At 33.3% G+C, this 20,159-nt stretch overlaps 1 protein-coding gene across 2 annotated transcripts in view; it reads left to right on the top strand.

Moving 5' to 3' along the window:
* PCDH10 (protocadherin 10) overlaps positions 1 to 20,159 on the top strand; it is a gene marked incomplete at its 3' end in the record, with an annotated part of 57,008 nt that overhangs the window by 20,552 nt on the left and 16,297 nt on the right. Inside the window, exon 5 of one of the 2 annotated variants that reach the window (XM_080929166.1) lies at positions 413 to 453. The exons of the other annotated variant lie outside the window; for it this stretch is intronic. Coding sequence (XP_080785292.1) covers positions 413 to 453 — 41 coding nt within the window. Of the gene's footprint in view, positions 1 to 412; positions 454 to 20,159 lie in introns of those variants that run through there. 2 annotated transcript variants of the gene reach the window in all.

Below are 20,159 nucleotides of genomic sequence, written 5' to 3' on the forward strand. Positions count from 1 at the left end.
AGTGATTCATAATCATTAGGATTTTAATTACTTGCATTTTTTACTTTGTCTATAGGATTTCTCCCAACATCTTGTTTATGAGTACTTTAAATGCTATTCTTAACTGTTCATTTTTCTATGAAGTTAATAAGTACACAAGTTCTAGGTTTAATCTATTTCTTTATTTAACTTCTGTATTTATTCAGGGATTTTTGTTCAGGCCATTTATAATTATGGTTCTGAACATATGTACATGGTTAGTTAAAATGTTGTCATTTAAGAGTATAAAGAGGAGGGAACAGATAAAGTTAGCTACTCTTTTACATAATATTTTATTTGCTGTGAGACGTTGTGTAACCAAGGGAAATGTATTTCCCGCACACTTTCACTTTTAGCATATTAACATATTTGTATACTTCGTTTTATATTACAGATCATTTCCACCCTCTTTCTTGTTTTGCACATTGGAAGTAAACCCATTTAAGCATTTGTCCATCTTAAGAGTCTAACAAAAGAAGATTATCAATTAAAACATAAGTAGAATTGCTAAATGAAAAGGAACGCCTACATTTGGAATTATTTTCCCTGCTGCACCATACTGAGGATTTCTGAATCAACATACGAATACTTTAAGCTATAAATATCTTGTAGATAATTTTGGAATATGCAAATTGATTTGCCTATAATTATAATTAAACAATATTGAATACTCAGTGTCCTAGACTCTTCTTGGCTGAGTGTGTCTTTTAAACTCCTTTTTTTGTGGAGTTAAAGTCATTTAGATAATGTAGCTTGAATATGATGTAAGATTGTTGCACTGATTGTTTAAGATGAAGTAATTTTATAAAACTGGGCCTGACATATAATCTATTAGTTAATATTCTAAGGCAAGATCTGGGCAGCCTGGTTTGTAAAGAGTGTTCAATCCTGGCTTGGATGACTTAGAAAAACACTGTCTCAAAACAGAAATTAAAAGACATTGTGCTATAGTTGCCTACAATTTGCAAAACTACATGACAGGGGCACTCTTTAGCATAACAAAATTACTTGTATAGACAAATAAATAGATGTATAATTACAAGTGAAAAAAAAGTCTAAAATCAGCCTGATAAGAATTACATTAGTGTTACATAGAGAATAAAAAGCACTTGAAGTTTGAGGCTCCCGAAGACTACCCAGTCATTGCAAAGAACTAGGTCAATTCCGGTGGAGAGAACATACATGTTTGAGAGCAATGATTCTCAGAATATTATTTTTAAAAGACGTGGATTGAGAAAAATTGTAGTTGATCCTTCACATAATATTTTATACATGTTTCAGAGACACAGTTTTAATCTATGTGAAGGGATAATGCTGACTATAATTTTGACAGGTTCTGTGTCAAGTTACTCCAATTTGATCATTTCAATGATCACTCAGAAAGATCAATTAGAGCTTTAAGTCATTGACTACAAAAAGTGATCATAAATAGACATCTATACTCTCTCCATGAACAAATTGTGGACACATCCACTCACATAAAAGTTTTTGTCTAACCATACTACATGCTCACACAGAAGTATTGTATTTTATTAAATTTCATTTTTAATTACTTCCATAGAATTATCAGAGGTAGAACTGGCTGGTGTCATATTTGACAGAGGAATACATTTGATCAGCTCCTCTCTCTTTGCAGCCACTAACAGGCCTTGCCGCTTGCCAAGAATGTGACACGTGATGCTGATAGTTTTAGTCTATCCATTTGCCATTAAAGTTCAGTCTTATTCTTTTTAAACAATAGTTCATAATGCCCGGAAACAAGAAGAAATTAACTATGGCAATGTAGGCAAACTGATTTACAATTTCAGGCTCATGTTTTGCAACAAGGCAGTTAATTTGGTTAGTGCTGCATTTTTCCTTTGAATGTTAATATTTGCCCAAGACATATACTAGATAGTCATAGGCCTTGTGTTGAGAACTTAAATGTTACATGTTTTATACACTGAAAAGTTAACCTTAACTTTGGTAACTGTTTTAAGTTTCATGTATATGTCAGTGGCTATATTTAGGATGACAATTAGTTACAGATACTACTTTATTATACAAAACCATATGTGTGAGACAAGGTATTACTTTGTAGCTTAGGCAGGTATCTAACTCATGGTCTTCCCACTTTAGTAACCTCATGCTCAAATGATAGGCCTGTATCACCAGGTAGAATCTACAAAATTGTGTTTGTTTTTACACATGGCCTTGAAGTATATTTTAAGTTGGCCTCTAATTAAAAACGAAACAAAACAAAACAACCCCCTCAATAAAACCCCAAATAAACCCATCCTTCTACAAAAACTCATTTATATAAATCTTTTGTCATGGTATTTAGAAACATTATACAGTTCATAGTAAAATAATTTACTTAGAGAGGTAATGTAGAATGGGTGAAATCAATTACATATGTTCTTGCACCCTGGTTCTTTTCTCATCTCTAATCAAAGATGCACTGGGTTGCTTTTTGAAGTACTATTTGTCATAGGATCAGGAATCCATTAAGACATTAATAAACTAAATATATATAACAAAGACATCTTAAGAGTATAGACTTATTGAATTTTTAAGCAAAAGTGGTTCATAGGAAGGGTTAAGGGAGATAGTCCATAAATATGAGACTTACTATGAAAGTTGTTCAGCTGCCATACATACTAAGTCTAGAAAATTTGTATGGAAAATGGTAAGCTGATTTGAAATGAGTAAAAAGCTCTAATGGAGCAACTTTGAGATTTATTACATATAAATTTATATTATAAATTATACATAAAATGATTCTGTTCAAGGTAAATGTATTTATCAATTTGTTATTGATTTAACTCAGTCTTTCTAGTCAAAAAATAGTCATAAATATATACATAACAGCCATTGTCTCTATCAAGCTACATTTTACATGTAATTAGTCATATCAAAGTATAAATAAATTATATACTGAATATTCCTTCCATCAAGTCTTGGCTGAATTTATTTCATCCAAAATTCAATATAAAATTTACTTCACTCAAACATTTAAAAGTAAATTCAGAGACCTTATTGTATAATTTATATTTAATCATGAGATTGCTAAAAAGATAATTTTCTTTAAGACAAACACAGACTGATGAATACATGTGGACCAAAAATTAGATACTGCCTAATTCTGTAATAACCCATTTTAAATATTTTGCAAATACTCTATCCTTTAAAATAATTCCTTTTTACTTTTTATTTTCTAGTTGTTTGTCTGATTCCCATCAGTTACACCAATGTTACTCATATTCACAGGTGATTTGTCTATTTTTTGTTTAAATATAAAAGATAGGAAATCTTTTATTATTTTAATTAAAGTATCATGTACAAATTGAACTGAAAAATTCATAACTTATTTTTTTTCCTCAAGATGAGGATCAGTGCCCAAACATCTCTATGTATTATGTTCAGATTTCAAAACATGGAAGTATCCTGAGGCCTGTCCAAGTCCCTACCCCTCTATGTTTAAAAGTGTTTCTGTCTCAAATCAGCGATTATGCTATTTGTATTCAAAAGCTTCTGTTATTGAAACCAATGAAATAAATGGAGTATGAAATTCTACTAAAATGTATTAGCAAGTCTTGTTCTGATAATATTGGGAAACTCATCAGTAAGCCTTATCATCTACTAATGTATTCAAAAAGTACAATTTGGCAAGGAGGTATTTTTGAATATCTAGTATATTGAAGCTCTCTGTATGTCTAATCTATCAGATACTACTAGGCTCTGAACTTTGTATATTTTATTGACTAAAATATAATATACTATTAATTTGGAAGATTTTCAAGAAACAGGGAGTTGAATATGTCATTTTAAATGCAGATTGTAACGAATGAGAAGTAAAATTGAAATGCCAGAACACATTAGAGAATTATCACAATTTTGACAAGTTTTAAAAAAGGGTTTATTTGTGTATGTGAGTGCTCTAGCTGCATGCATGCATACCTGACAGAAGAGGACATCAGATCCCATTATAGATGGCTGTGAGCCACCAGGTGCTTGTTGGGAATTGAACTCAAGACCTCTGGAGAAGCAGCCAGAGCTCTTAGCCACTGAGCCATCTTTCCAGCTTCTTCTGATAGTGTTTCAAGGAACTTACAACTAAGGAATGGACATGATGAAAATCAGCACATCTAAAGAGGATTGTAAAAAAATAATAATAATGATTGGCCATTAGAGAAGAAAAGAGGATAAACAACATTATAAATGTTAAGTATTTAAACACACACTACAGTGATCACTTTCTCTGTCTTCAAGAGGACAGAGAAGAAAGTTTTCAGAATCTTAAAGGCTAAATAAAATTCTGTAGGCAAAGCCCTGGCCAGAACACTGGTGTTTGCTCCTGAGGGAGGGAGAAGCAGCTTATAGGAGAAGCTTTATAAACCACAGACATATGCAGATACCATCTGTGATTTGACAGAATCTCACTTTCTAGGCCCTTGATGTTGCTTTTTCCCACAAAATGTTATTCTCTAGCTGAGTCCAGCAAGTTAGGAAAAATAAGCTGTCCAGAGAATGAGCTTTGAGAAAACTGCATTTTTTTTTCTTTTTCTGTGGTTGACTTCTTAGATTTTTTTATAGAATTTTAATGAAAAAAAAAAGACTTTCTCAAGGCCTCTGTCTTTTTTACCTGATGATTTATGATTCATATTGTGACATATAGAAAAAAACAGTAAAAGCATTATAATTTAAGCAAAAGCTTTGACGGAGTTATCTAGAATTCAAACAAGAATTTGTATGTCAACTACTCTGTGCATGTATGGAATAAAAAGATTTGATATGTTAAAATAATGTTCCTGGACACTTAAGATGTCATATCTTAGTACAGAAATTGCTAATTAATGAGTAGAAAGTTAATATATCTTGTTTTGAGGCATTCTTATTGAGTTAATTTGTTATTGTTATCGGTTTATTGTTTGAGACATTATTCCTCAGTCCTGATGTCTTGGTGCTCACTCTGTAGACCACTTTGGCCTCATAGTCAGAGATCTGTCTGTCTTTGCCTCCCAAGTACTAGGACTAAAGGTTTGTACCACTAATGTCTGGCTTAATTTGCTTTTTTCTTTAACATGAGAATTTTCCACATTTGATACTATATTATTCTCCACTGGATTAAAAAAAATATAGCAGATCTCCCTTAGTAGTGTGCAAAATAGACCACAATTAAACAAAACTAAAGCACTTTTGTTAATTGTCAAGATCAAGTCACACATATCACAAGGTGAACTTTCACCTGGCAGAGATCATGCTTTCCTTACTATGTTGACAGTGAGCAGACTAAAATAGCACATATAGTCATTCTATTTGGGGTTCGCATTTGAAAGAAAAAAATAAGTGGTTGCTTTAACCTAACAATGCAGAGACTTAATCAGTCTTAGAAGTGTGAAGTGAACGACAAAAATCATCACCATGGTACAAAGGTCAGTGGGCATCAGTTCTGGGTACAAGATAAAGCTAGAAAACTTCAGGCTATGGTTAATAATTTTTGAATCAAATTTATGAACATTTTGGTATGTGACAATATATAATCATAATATGAATACTTAATTTCATATGGACAGAATGATTATTTGGTAGTAGACAAGATAAAATATCCTCTGTGGATTTGTAGAGTCAACCCCAGCTCTTAACAACTTGAATTAAACTAAGGAATTGGGTGATCTATGCCTTTCTATCTAATATCATAGTATAAATATATGTATTGAGCTATAGGAAAAGTGAATTTATAGCATTTTTCTAAAGTAAGGATTATCTCATTGAATTATTTGTAGGAAATACTTGGCATTCAATAGTTTAATTTTCTTCTCTCATAAATAAAATTTGTAGAGGTTAGTAATCTGATCTTTGAATATTTCAATTATTTATTTTGTAATGATACAGTGATTTCATTTGTAGTGATTATATTTTGCTAATGAGTACTGAAGGTATCTAATATGGAGTATTATACTCTCCTTAAATTAAAGCATAGATCATATTATTCTAGCCTTAATTTTAAATCATTTTTAACCTAACTTGAAGATATTTCTCTTATTTTTTAATTTAAAGGACTACCAGTGAGTGGTACTATTATTTACTTACTATTATTTATTATAATTTTGTATTTATTATTAGTGACCCTCATGTTAGTGTACAATTATAGAAAAATAACAGTAAAAGGGAGATGGAGAAGTAGAGGAGAATAGAAGGGCGAGAAAGATAGCTAAGCAGTGCTTTAAATTCCTATGTGAATTATTAAAAAGAACAGCACAACCCATTGTTTAAAAGATTATATTTGAATGCTGCTACATTGTAGATGTTTTGTTCTTTATTTTCATTGGTGTAGAATCAGATTCCATCAGTGTCTCAAGACTTGACTGGTGTACAAGAAAAATACACCTCGATCATTTACCACAGATATGTGAGTAAATACGTCAATAACTTCATTGAAAATATAACTAATTTACAAAGAAAAGAAATTTTAATGTTCTTGAGAAATCTCCAGGGGAAAATGAAAACTCATATCAAAACTCTGCTGAAGTCATAAGTGGGTACATGTCTGTTTAAGGACTCATGATCTTGCATAGCAGAACTCAGCCCCATCTAGTGAGGACGGGTTTTCCTACCCACCACCTCACAATGGTCGGATTGGGTCAGATTCCTGTCCCTCCTTCAGTCATTCTAGACAGTGAAGAACCAGAGTGTGAGGACTGTGGTTCTTTACAGGCCTTATGCCAACATCCTGCCTTTCTATTAGAAATACACCTTATAGCCAACGGTACTTCAAGCTGTCCATGTGTATGCAGATAAAAACACTGAGAAATAATATATAGTCTTGCCACTTGCAGAGTGGCTGTTCTGACAAGATTGCATTAATTGTATCCTTTTTATTTTATTCTAACTTGGAACACTGTATCCAAATGTGTGGTTCTTTTTCATATTCTACTTACAGTATTTGTTTTATCTTATCTCTTTTCACAGTCTGGTTTCTCAAGGGTCTTCTTTGTGCATTGCTTCATGTTCAAGGTGGCATAGTGAGGGAAAGTCTAGTTATGTGGACTGACAAGTTGAGGCTGACCCAACCAGTAACTATGAGATCTCCCAAACTTTAGTTTTCCTGTAACTCTTTCTTATCTGAAACACAGATTGTCAGGAGATCCTTGTGGAGATTAAATGATTTAGCATATTTAAAGCAGAATGGTCAAAAGGAAGCACTCATTAAGTATTGGAAGCAACCAACCATGTATATTCAGGAACAATGGCATCAGCTGGAGTATGGACAAAATTAAAATCCTGAGCTTAAATAGAACTAATTATTCCCTCTCTCACTCAGCCAGAAAAATAAGACAGCAAGTGTTTTTTTTCATAATAAATCACTATTTTGGTCTGCAGTTAATGTGTTCTTTCACAGAGTATGCATGTTAAAAGTACAGTATTCCCATTTCCCCATTATTTATTAAGATATTGCAGAATCAAATGTCTAATATGCAGCAGACATTAAGCTTCATTCATACTGTGATGGTACTAGTCACAGGCCAGGATTACAACTTTTAAATTTCTTTGTTCTTTATTTTACTCAGCACTTGTGTGTATAATAAAGGAAGATACTTAATTATATAAAATAAACAATGATGCAGAATCATTTTGAACACAAGAATTTTGATTTAGTATATGACATAACATATTAGATTTTATGATTATAGAAAAGAAGTTATTTATATATTTCCTGGCCAAAAATAAAAGGAAATAAAATAATTAAACAATTTAATGTCTAATACAATGTTGACAATTGTGATTAGTCAATAGTGAACATTGTGAATATTGGTAGGATAGTATTACTCCAAATATAAATCTGAGAAACAGATACTCCAAATCTTCAGGGAATGAAAATGGCTGTTAGAATAGGAACTCACACATGTCTATGAGGTGTTAGAGAGATGTTTGTGTCTACTTAGGCCAGGATCCAAACACATGAAAGCCAAGGGTTGTTGTTAACTCATTCCTTTACTAAATCAGCTAACAAATCTGATTCTCTCAGTCACCCTGATATTTGCATTTTGTACCATAGTCTTTCTAAGTCAGACAAATTATCAAATGGTGGCAAAAACCCATTTGAAATACCCCGAAGAAACTGTGCAGAATTTACTTCCTAAAACAGGCTTTTAATTGACCCTTTTTGAACATTCTCAATAAGTACTGTGTGTTTTTTCTCTTCTTGCTTCTAACACAGTTTTATAGATGTATTTGAATTTATTTCTCAAATAACTCAATTCCCCAAAGGAAGTATCTATCTATCTATCTATCTATCTATCTATCTATCTATCTATCTACCTATCTCTATTTTGGAACATAAATATCCCTATTTTTTCTGAGTAACCAAATATCTAAACACTAAGGTCCAGTGCCTCATCTCTACTCAAGAATCATTGTATTCTTACACCTACTTCACATTCATACCTCATTCTCATAAATAAATTATATTTTTATTATGACCCATCTTTCAGCATTTAATAGCACTGTGTCCAATGATAGAAATATAAAATGTTAAGATATATTTACAATTTGCATTTCATTAGCTCGTGAGTTTTATTGCTGTAGTGTATGGATTTAAGCATTTTTTTCCAGTCTATGTTGTTTTAATTTTCTCATCATACCAATAAAAGAAAAGATGGTTACTTTATTAGAATGAACTTTGGAGACAATTTCTTATGCTGCAGTCAGTGAAAGTGTTATGTGCTCCAGTTACTGTGTATTATCCATGTGAATTTCCTGATGGGGACCAAGGACATTCTGGGTGTTGGGAACTACTTGAGCAAAAGTAAGAATTTGGAGAGCAAGTACCATATATTTTTAAGTGAAAGTCATGAAATGCTTAATCCAAAACCTAAATTTTGTAAATAAAATTACAAAATGTTATGTTTTAGATAAATTAAAGACTTTTTTCATAATAACAGCAGAAAGAAATAACAACTCTTAACATCCAATTTTGATCCTGTTACACTTTTTATACATTTATCAAAAATGAATATGTCTAAATCTCATCAGATGTAGGCATTCTTATTGTCACTGCATTAGAAATTATTAAATAAGAATTGTTTTCTGTAGTAGCTGAACAGTTGCTTCCTCAAGGCTGAAGGAGAGCTTCACTTTGGATCTGGGACCATTCAACTTCACTCTGAATGTTTGTAATTCACATGGGAAGCCTAGGCCGATGAAACGACACAATTCAGAAGGTGGATGCGGGCACTGTGCATTGTTTTGCTGCTGGGAGTTTGACTGGTGCTTCTGTGTTTTGTGGCTCTTAAAAACTGAACAGTGAACGTGAAGGGCAGGCCTAGTGCAACTTTAACCAGACAATGTAGAAGAGAATGGATAAATGCAGGGACGGTAGAGAATAGTCACCAACGTGATTTCTCTGGTCCTGGGACTGGCTGGCTGAGATGTTTGCGTCATACTAAGCAATAATAAATAATGCACCGATGAGGTCAACTTTGATTAGAAAACTGATAACAGAGGTGGGCATTGTGGGACAATGACAGACTGTTTGACTCGCATGCATGAAGCATGCATTTAAGGCTCCGCACCCTCAGGGAGGGAGGAAATAAACAAAAAGAAAGGGGCAGGGGTAAGACCAAAGAAAGCAAGGGAGAGAGGGAAAAAGGGAAAGATGGAGGAAAGGAGCAAGGGTGGACAGTTTGGCGGAAGGAGTCGTTTATTGCTTTAGAGGCACCGTAGATAAAGAATGTTACTGAAAGTGTCAAGTTGTGTCTGAGAGCGTTGTTGCTGTTTTGTGTATACTAAGTTAGCATGCTTTTTTTTTTTTTTTTAAGAGTTAAAGGTTTAGGGCATGTAAAATATTCGAGAGCAGACAATGAATGAAATGACTAGTAGACTATGCCACGTGGTTATTGTCACATAGGAGATACTCGATCAAAGGTTGCAGACGAAATCTCCTAGCACAGTTGGATAAAACACTATAGTCACAATAGTCCTTCTAACTTCAATAATCCCATGACTCACAGACCAACTTCTCAGAGCAAGACTTCCATACATCTCTCTGTAAAAGAGTAACCCTAGAAGCAATATCTTGTGAGAACAAAGATTCAGCCTCAGTTACAGAGTGAATTTAATATTAGTCTGTGATTATTACCTGCCTTGATTTTTCCAACTTAAATTTTATAGGGAAAACATACTGGGTTGTCTTCTGTGGTGCCCTAGCTCCATTGCAACTGACATTACATCAGGCTTGTGAGACTGAGGTAGCAGGATGGAATTTTCCCCTGAAAATCACACCTCACTCCCCCACTCCTTCCACAATTATCCTTAGAGGTGAGCTGGCTGCATGAGAACAGGACAGCCGTTCTCACTACAGAATGTTTTATTGCTTTTTAAAAAATCAGAGTAATGGAGGGCCCGCTATTTCCAAATACGTTAATTTGAGGGTTTTCTGTTGCACTCTGAAACAATGGCAGACTCCTTCAAACCCAGAATTTTCTGCCTAGCTCACTGGAATGAAGGAGCAGCTCTCTAATTTCCCCTCTATTTCAAGTGTTTTTCTAATATGTTCTAGTCTAATGTCCTTATTAAACACTTTTAGGAGATGCTATGATACGGTGACAATCCTATGTCACCAGCTTAGAGTCCCCTTATAGTTAAGCCATGACGGATTCTGCTTTGTGTCCTTTATTGATCCTTACACTCTTGATCCACCATTTGTCTGAAGATCTTGGATGTTCAATCATTCTGTTCTACTGCAGAATGAGTGCTTTCTCCCCGTTCCACAGGGAACCAAGACACAACTCACATTTTCTGTGAACATTCCAGACAGGCATACACACTTTCCACTTAATGCCTTGTAGATTCTTATCCACAGGAATGTTGTAGTTAAAATGATCTGTAAAATCCTTTTGCCCATTTTCGATATGTATTTTAGAACAGAATCTAAATTCTATGTCCAGAGTTACATTTTAAGCCAGCAGACATCCACAAGGTTTGTAAAATTAACCTGTTATTCACCCTGCATCCTATCTGGAAGAAATTTCAGTCTTGAACTAATGTTCTGCCCATCTTCCCTGATATCATTGAATAAATTAATCGTAGTAGAATCCCCATGTTTAAAAGCTAATAAGTGACAACAACAAAATACAGAAAAATTTCTGCGTTAAAATATTTCTGCTTGTATTTCAGTGCTCAAGATATCTGTAATTTTACAGATTTATTTTTTCTTGGCCTAGTGGTTCTTGCTTTAATTCATTTCTTCTGAGACAGTACTTTGTCTCCTTAAATCTCGTACTTTCTCAACATCCAAATGCTAACATTCCAAATGTACTTATTTTCCATTGTAATCAGCATATCCTTTCCCTACATACTCATGATTAAGACATATGAACTAAATGCATGTGTGAACAAAATGGAGGGACACTGGAAACTGGGATAAAAGGTAAAGAAGTTTTTGGTGTGACTGGAAAATTTATTGAGGTAATTAATTTGACTTTATTTGGGTGTCTTAGATTGTACATTTTAATACTAGCATCTTTAAGATTCTAGAGCTGTGTGTGGAGGGAGTATGCATGCGTGTGCTCCTGTAGATGTGAATATAGGTAGGTACAAGTGACACTTATATCAGGTGTTCTATCCTGCATTATTATCATTATTATCATTATTATTATTATTATTATTATTATTATTATTATTATTATTTGAAGAAAAGGTTCTCAATAAACCATAAATCTGGAGTCCATACATTTGGCTAGGCTGTTGGTAAATGAGTATCAGATCTGCCAGTCTCTGCTCATGGGGTTAAAGATGTGCACTACTGTGTTCTGCTTTTGGAATCAAACTGGATGTTTAAAGCTAGTGTCTCAACCATTTTGCTGACTGATTCATCTTTCTGAACTTCTCTCAGGAATTCTTAAATCACAGCCTGATTAACACAGTTTTTTTTGTTTGTTTTCTACATTTTTGTTTCTTTATGGCAAAGTAGTAATGAATGGAGATTCTTTGTTGGTTCCTAATATTCTTCGGTAATTAAAAAGCTATCAATTTTATGGAATATTATTAATTTCTACACTTGCTAATTTTGATAAAAATAAAGGTATTTTGTATGATAATATATAGTATAAATACATTTAGGCAGAATCTACTTCTAGTACCAAGAATGGTTAATTATTGATATTCTGAATTGTTACTTGAATTTGTTTTGTCTTCCATTGATTCTACAAGCATAGTACAACTTCTTAATTTGTCATAAAACTGATATTTGCAATAACTAAACTAAACCTGAATTGAATATATAGTTTAATGTCATAGAAGAAAAATGAAGACTTAGGGTTTAAACTTGGTATCAAATTAGATTATACCTAAAATTAACTTTAGTTTGCAGTTAGCATGCTAAAATATTACTTCAGCAATTGGGATTTTAACCCTTCTAAAGCTGGTTGATGCTCAGCACACCAGTTTTCAAGTCCCTTACTAATTGATGAGAGATTGGATTGAAGGGACATAAGGGTGTATGGCTTGCTGAATTTATGATCTAACTGAAAGTAACGTTTATATTTTGACTTACAAGAAAATCATGTTTCTTATGCAAAGAAGGGAACATTTCCTAACTATGCTATAATCCAATAAGACCACACATCCCTCAAAAGCTGAGGTAAAAGTTTAAACATAATACATAAACATAATTTTGAGACTACATATATATTCACTAGTGATAATCATCAATCATTTATTAATCATGAATTAAAATTCTGAATAATTGAATTTCCTATCTTATCTATTTTTGTTACGTAGTACTGCAATGTTGATTTGTGTAGAAATGTAGAAAGCTTCTCAAATAAATCAGCATTACACACATGTTCCTAGCCTTTATGGTTACTGATGACATTTAGACATATTCAACCAGATTCCTTGAAGAAAAGATTGATAGACTAACACAGATGACTATACCGTACCTAAATATTGTACAGGATATGGGTACATTAACATTTTTTGTCTAATCGGACACTCTTTGCTTTTCTGCCAGTGCTGCTGAGGAATACTAAATCCTGCAGTGTTGGGGATCTTAACCTGCTTTATGTAGCTGCATTCTTCTGTGCTCACTTTCCAGGGTTTCTGGTCTGCTCTGAGCATGTCCCAATGTTATTAGCTTCCTACATGTTCAATAGAGAGCTAATCAAAGAACATTAGAGGGGCCGAAGTCATCAAGTACATTAAGTAGCATTGATAAGCACACAGGTTCTAAACGATGTGTGTTGACAGGCTTTTAAAATCCTGCTTGGTTATACTGTATTTAGATTTGTATTTACTAATCCAATTGTTTCCATGACTTGACCTTTCCAGATTGAGCTTGAATTGTTGTCAAGACTTAACTCTGCTTTAGAAAGGAATTAATTGGCAATAGAGCAGACACATGAGTAAATTAAGTCACCTATTTGAAAAATGTTAAATACCCATTTATTTTTGTACCGGAAGATACTTAATTTATGCTTGGTTTCCATATAAACCAGCAGTTATATGGGTCTGGAAGATCTGACATGCATAGCATGTCAAAATGATGATTGACACATCAATTTCTGTATCTGTAGTATCCTTGTATACACAGTGATGATCAATGTTGCTCTGAAACTGTTCATGCTTCCTGCTGTGACTAAGGATGCTAATTTAAACCTTACAAAGAGGCAACTAATTTCCTGATGCTTTGAAGAAACCACTGAAGTATAAGTGTTAAAAGGGAGTAAATGTATTAGACTCATTTTAAATAACCATTTAATTTTGAAGAAATATGAGGGTATTCTTCTTTAAAGTTCTAGTTGCATTAAATTAGGAGCATTTGTCAAGCTGAATGCACTAGTATCTTGAACTTGTTAAAAAGAAAGTATACTGGGAAATTGTCTTCAGAAGTTGCAAAAGTTTATGTTTAAGTATAAATGATATTTTTAAATAGCTCTGAACAAAACATTCCACATTTGAGTGAGTTATTGTATGTTAGAAAACCAATGTTGATTTTTACTGAGAGAAATATACATTTCTATTTTATAAAATATGTACTGAGCTATGGCCAGAATGAATGAGTCTCTAAATTTAACTTAAAGAAACTAATGGGACAATTTTTTGACTTTGTTTATTTTCTCAGAAATCCTAATACAGTACCCACCAAATACCGAGAATAGCCATACTACAATTTTTCCTTTGCAAAATCTAGCTTGAAATGCATGTTTTCCCATATATATATTGATTTGTTTTAGTATTTTATAGATATTTTATTTTAATTTAGTATTTTATTTCATAAAACATATTTTCATAGTATTTGTAGATGGGATGATCATAAATGACTATGTGTGTTGTTAGAAATCTTGTCCAAATAAAAGTGAAAGCATTATCAAAAGATGCTAATGCACTATCAATAGTTTTTGTCACAATACATTGTCAATTAAGATAATGACCGTGTTAATGATAGAGGCAGATAACATGGAGGCAGTAAGACTTGCAGATGGTATTTGAACATGAAATAAGTATATTCTAGGTATTCCCTGCACATGGGTCCTCCATTTGCTGGGAGATCTCTGGTATGAAGGGATCTGTCCTATGACGGAGTTCTCAGTTCTTCATGTAAAACTGTCTGACTGTAAGGACCAGTTATGATACTACGCTGATGGATAAAGAAACACCTCTGTTCTTAAAGGCGTCATCTTTTCATAGTGATAGCATATAAAATACACACTAAGCAAACTGAATTATGAAATCTCCAGGCAACAAATTCAGGAGCTCTTTTAGGCTGTAATTTTACTCGAATTTGAAGCTGTCCTATTGATTATAAAATAAATTTCTTCACAGATCACACTTTGTTATGTGAGAAAGTTGGGCTCAGATTCCCATTAATCCCCCTCTTTAAATTCTATTTGGTACTTGTGATGGCAGACCTGGGAGCATCTTGGTAGTAATGGCTGATTCCAGGCAGAGTTCAAAAGAAAGAGAAGCTACTATGATTTTTCTCTTATTAGAAATTATAATTTCTCCTATTAATACACTGCTATTATTGAACACTTCTGCTTGATGAAAATATACTTTATAGTTTTTGTATCGTTTAAAATATCCATGGATTTATATTTTGGTTTAATAAGTATTAAATATACAGGATGTGTTAAGCATTATGCACATAAAATAGTCAACTAAAGATATACATTATTCTCACATGAGTAGTCTAGAGGACTGCCACAAGGACTAATTTCAAAGATTTCTCTTTCCAAAAGATGGAGACTTTACATATAGGTGATAACAATGCTGTCTTCAAACACATTCCTGTTTCCCATCTACCCCATGGACATTTATTGCTGTCATGAAATAATAATGGCCACATGACTTGATAAAAGAATAAAGCATACCTTGAAAGGAGATCAAGTTGGCATTGCAATTTAAATGTAAACTCAACTTTATACCGCATCGAAGTCATCACTGGTCACAAATATAATACACTGTATTAAGAAAAGGCCTTGTTTTTAACAGTAGACCTTAAGCTAGTGTAGCTGTCACACAGATACACACACAGAGTGACAGGCACATGACTACAAATTAATTTGTGTTCTTCTATATGGCGATAGAAAGCAATGCACAATATATAAAATATGAATGTGTGCAGATGGTAAGTTACAAGAGACGTGAAGTAGTTACCTTCCATTAGCATTTGAACAATACTGTCTCTCACTTTCCAACAAATGGTTAAACACAAGGCAAAAAGTTCTTAGAAAAACTATAAAAGAGATTTCTTCTAAGTAGTTCAAAAAATAAGACAAGAAAGTTAAAGGGACTGATTATTCAACTGGGCAAATCTCTAATGGAAACTTACCTTTAAACTGTCTTTAAGTTTATGATATGCTTTTACAGAGAGAACAGAGGGCAGGTGTATGAGACTCCCACAGGGGGTAATGAGCTCAGAATCTCACGGGCTAGATTTGCTTTATGTGTAGAGAGTGTCCTGACTGTGAGGCTCATTAAACATTTCAATGAGCTCTGAGTAGGTGACTGATCTCAGCTCCTGGAAAACTTTCACTGCAGCAAGGCCTCAATCATTGGAGACATTCATTCCAAGGTTGCTTTTCTTTCCCCCTGCAGCAGATTAGACTGCTTAATAAGTGTAATTTGTGTATGGTTCTTTGTTTTATACTGTAGTAAGGCATATGATATATTTGTGTTTCCAGCACTACAAGTGTTCAAATGTGTTGGTTTATCAATTATCATTTTAATGTATAACATAGTTATGTTAGGTTAGTAACTGTATGGTAGAAATACTCTGCTGGTTATGGTAATTTTATTATTATATAAAAGCACGAATGTGACAGCCATTCTTATTAAGACATTACTTAATCAGCTTAATAAACATGTTGGCTAATCTAAATGTTTTAATTTTACCCATATTTTAAAATGTTTCTTTGCAAACTATGAAAGGCAGTAAGATTACAGAGCACAAAAAACAGACTGTTTCACAATCCATTAAAAGCCACTTGATAAATTCTAGGAGTATATATTTGAATATATCTTCTCCAGAATACTTTTTCATCTCTACTTCAGATGTCAAGATAAGTGTGAAAAATGAAATGTGTCTATGACTCACCAAGAAAAATAAAAATGCATTTAGAAAATAGGCTGTAAAAAAGCACAAACAGTTCCTTAATTCTTTTGATCACGGTGAAAAAAATAAAAGCCTTTATCCAATGTCAGGCAACTGATTCAATGCATACACTGATGTACAGCTTTTAAAAATACATTTGAGAAATGAAAACCGAGAAGAGAAGTTCTCAAGGGAGGCTTTGATCATGTTATGTATATACAGAGGGACGTCAGGGCGGGAAGACTATCAGCATGTGTGCTGAATTTCTCCTACCCTGAAATAACACCCAGGAAAGAGTTATAATAACTTCGACACGGGTAGAGCCACTGTCACAAGCATTGACTATGGATTGCTATGGCTTTTCGTAAAATACTCTCTGCATAACACTTGTCTAAATCAACACATATTGCCCTGAGATTATGACTCCTCCAAGGTTAAATTCACCTGTTGAAGGTGTAGAAATAAAGTGGTGTTCCTACATTTTCAGGAACAGTTGAATTTCTTCTGTGTCTGCTCTGCTCTCATTGGAACTTGAAGATTTGTATGTTTCAATCAACGAGTGGAAAGGAGGAACTATAATTAATAAAAGAAGGAAATATACAGACAGCAGCTGAAGTAGAGGAATGATTGCAAATATAAGGAATCTGCATGTAATTTAAAATGCCATTAAAGTACATATATTGAGCTTATTTTTTGTAGTTTTTAAAAATTACGTGTGCTAATCCCATAATTCTGAACCCTATAAATAATACATATATTTTGTACTTTGAACATAATTTATCTATTCCAGTTACTTTCTCTATGGTAGTATTTTAACCCATAACAAATAGAATTGTACTAGTTTAAACACTTGCCCATCAACGTATTTCTGTGCTAATGCTGTAAGCATGTTTCGTCACAATAAATTAGGTTGTATGTTCAGAATAATAGTACCATCGAGTTACTCAGTTCCTTTTCTCTTAACCTTCTGGAATAATATTTCTTGAAGGAAGGAAGGAAGGAAGGAAGGAAGGAAAGAAGGAAGGAAGGAAGGAAGGAAGGAAGGAGGGAGGGATGATAGACAACTGCAGTGGAAATCATCTTATGTTGAAACCTTAATAACAGTTTTGAAGTCAGAATATGTTCCTGGGGCAGGTGGGAGAGTAATAATTCCCTGCATTACACGCTATTATGTCCCATTCACACCAACAGTGATTATGGTCACTGTAGTGATTTGCTCAGTTCATTTGGTAAATGGAATTTCCGTGGCAGTACAAGACCGGCCCACTAAACAATTTTTATTACTGATTTCCACGAGCGAGCCACAGTGCAACTACTTAAGTTACCATGTGCCTGTGCCACACAATAAGAATTTAGAGTCAGGAATAACAAAATGGGATTTAAATCGGTGAAATGAGCCATTTCTATTTGCCTGAAGAAAGCTCTCTGTGACATTATGACTATGCACAATAGCCATTTTCTGGTTTGGTGTGGTGTGTGCCACATTGTGACATGGGATGCAGGGAAACCCTGTATTTAAAAAAAAAAAAACTAAGTCATTTCTGGTAACTTCCATAATTCTTACTATGCAGTACACACATATCCTCACATCAGATCTAATTTCTGTTCACAGGACTATCTTATATTTACCGTTTCGGTGGGCATGTGTGCAGACAGGTGAAAGGGGAAGAATGCTTCACTGATCAGAAACTGAGTTTTGAGGAAAAATATGTGTAAGAATCAGGGCAAAGGAACTGAAATGCTATACCATTTACTTGAAAGTAGTAGAACTATCAACACGGAACATCAACAATAAACCTATCAACATATTAAACTATGTTTGAAAAGAAAAAAAATTTTACTACACTGAAGTAATCCCATTGCAATACCTGCTGAATTTCTTAATTTCTAATGAAATTATATATATATTCCTGATTTGATTTTAATTGACATATTTAATATTTGGTACATCTTTATATCTGAGTTATTTTCAGATTAGGTGCTAAGTTAAGGAATATAATTCCTGTTTTGACTTTTTAAGGTAACATATTCTGAAAGCTATGTGTAAAGAAAAAGAAATATCTTTTAACACTACTACTAAGTAATCTAAACAATGAAATCTAGGCACTGTTTTTTATACACATATTTTATAGGACTAGGAACATTACAATATATTTTCCCTCATTTTGCTATAAGAATTCTTCTGAGGAAAAACTGATTCTTATTACAGACAAAGTTGTTCAAAATGACATCTCCTGAAAATATTTTAGATAATTGTTTGAATACAGCTATTATATAATGTTAAAATTAGACAAAATGAAACTAAAGTATGTGAGTCATCTTTGAATTTTTAAACACCACAAATATTTTTCTAGCTTGAGATTAAAACATGCATAATTTTAGAGTTTATTAAAAGTAAATTTAGATATAAAATTATTTATGGTTTTTTAAAAGACTTGTTCTAGCTGTATAGCATTATTCTTGTACTTTTTCTAAACTTTGATTATATATACACAGACAGTGAATGAGGAACTGTTCTCTAGATAATTTAAAATTAATCTTTGTATAATTTGTTTTTACTATGTTAAATATATAGTTTCCATCCACAGTGGATTTCTAAAATGTAGAGAGTGTAAATTACAGAATGCCGAAGAACTCAACTGCAGTGACTACTAAAAACTGAGATGTTTCTGCAGCTAAGTGACACAATATGGGTCCAACCCAGGGTTACCCTGAGTTTCCTCTTGTATGATTTCATGTGCAGAAATGTGCAGCGCTAAACTCCAAAGTCAACCACTTTTTCTTAGAGTATTTTTCTTTCTTTTTCACAGCGCGGAAAAGGATATGCTAGTCAATTCTGCAGCTTACCCGAAGCAGTATGATTTGCACAGAGTCGACCAACAAAAGCATCAACTTTTCAACTTCATTATCTTGGCCATCCAGTTAGTTGTGTGTAGCTGAGTGTTAGATTTCCAGCGGAGTCATCGTGGCCACGTGTAGGACCTAATTGCTCTCAGCAGGCCTGAGAAATGAGTTGAAATGTGCAGACTGTAAAAACTCCATAGGCAACCGGCGTTGCCTCTCCGATCAGTGTGTGCCTGTTTACAGCACTATCTATCCTTCTCTCTCCAAATGTCACTGAGCCCTTTAGATGTTTATATTCACCATGACAAGCCACTCATCAAGATAAAAGAAATTTGTGCATTATAAATGCAATATCACTGTTTTAAACTTGACTGTTTTATATTATTTTTGTGTGACCAAGTGTTCCCCAAACTATCCCAAACTTTACAAGAGAGATGTGATTATGTTCTTTTCATCTGTGGGCTATTAAACATGTTGTATTCTAAAGACCCACAAAATATCAAAGACATTCTGTAGTTTATACACCGCGTTGCAAAGTGTTTACTGTACTATTTCAAAGCTTCTAAATAAATATAAAATATATATTATATTATATAATTTTCGTAAGATGTGATACAAATTAGTTGGTTTTTAAATGGATTCATACAGCCCTCACCATACAATAAAACAGAAGGCAATTCAGGGTCCCTAAGATTAACTGAGAAACACTATCAATATTTTG

Source organism: Micromys minutus, assembly GCF_963924665.1.
Source record: "Micromys minutus genome assembly, chromosome: 15".
NCBI lineage: Eukaryota > Metazoa > Chordata > Mammalia > Rodentia > Muridae > Micromys > Micromys minutus.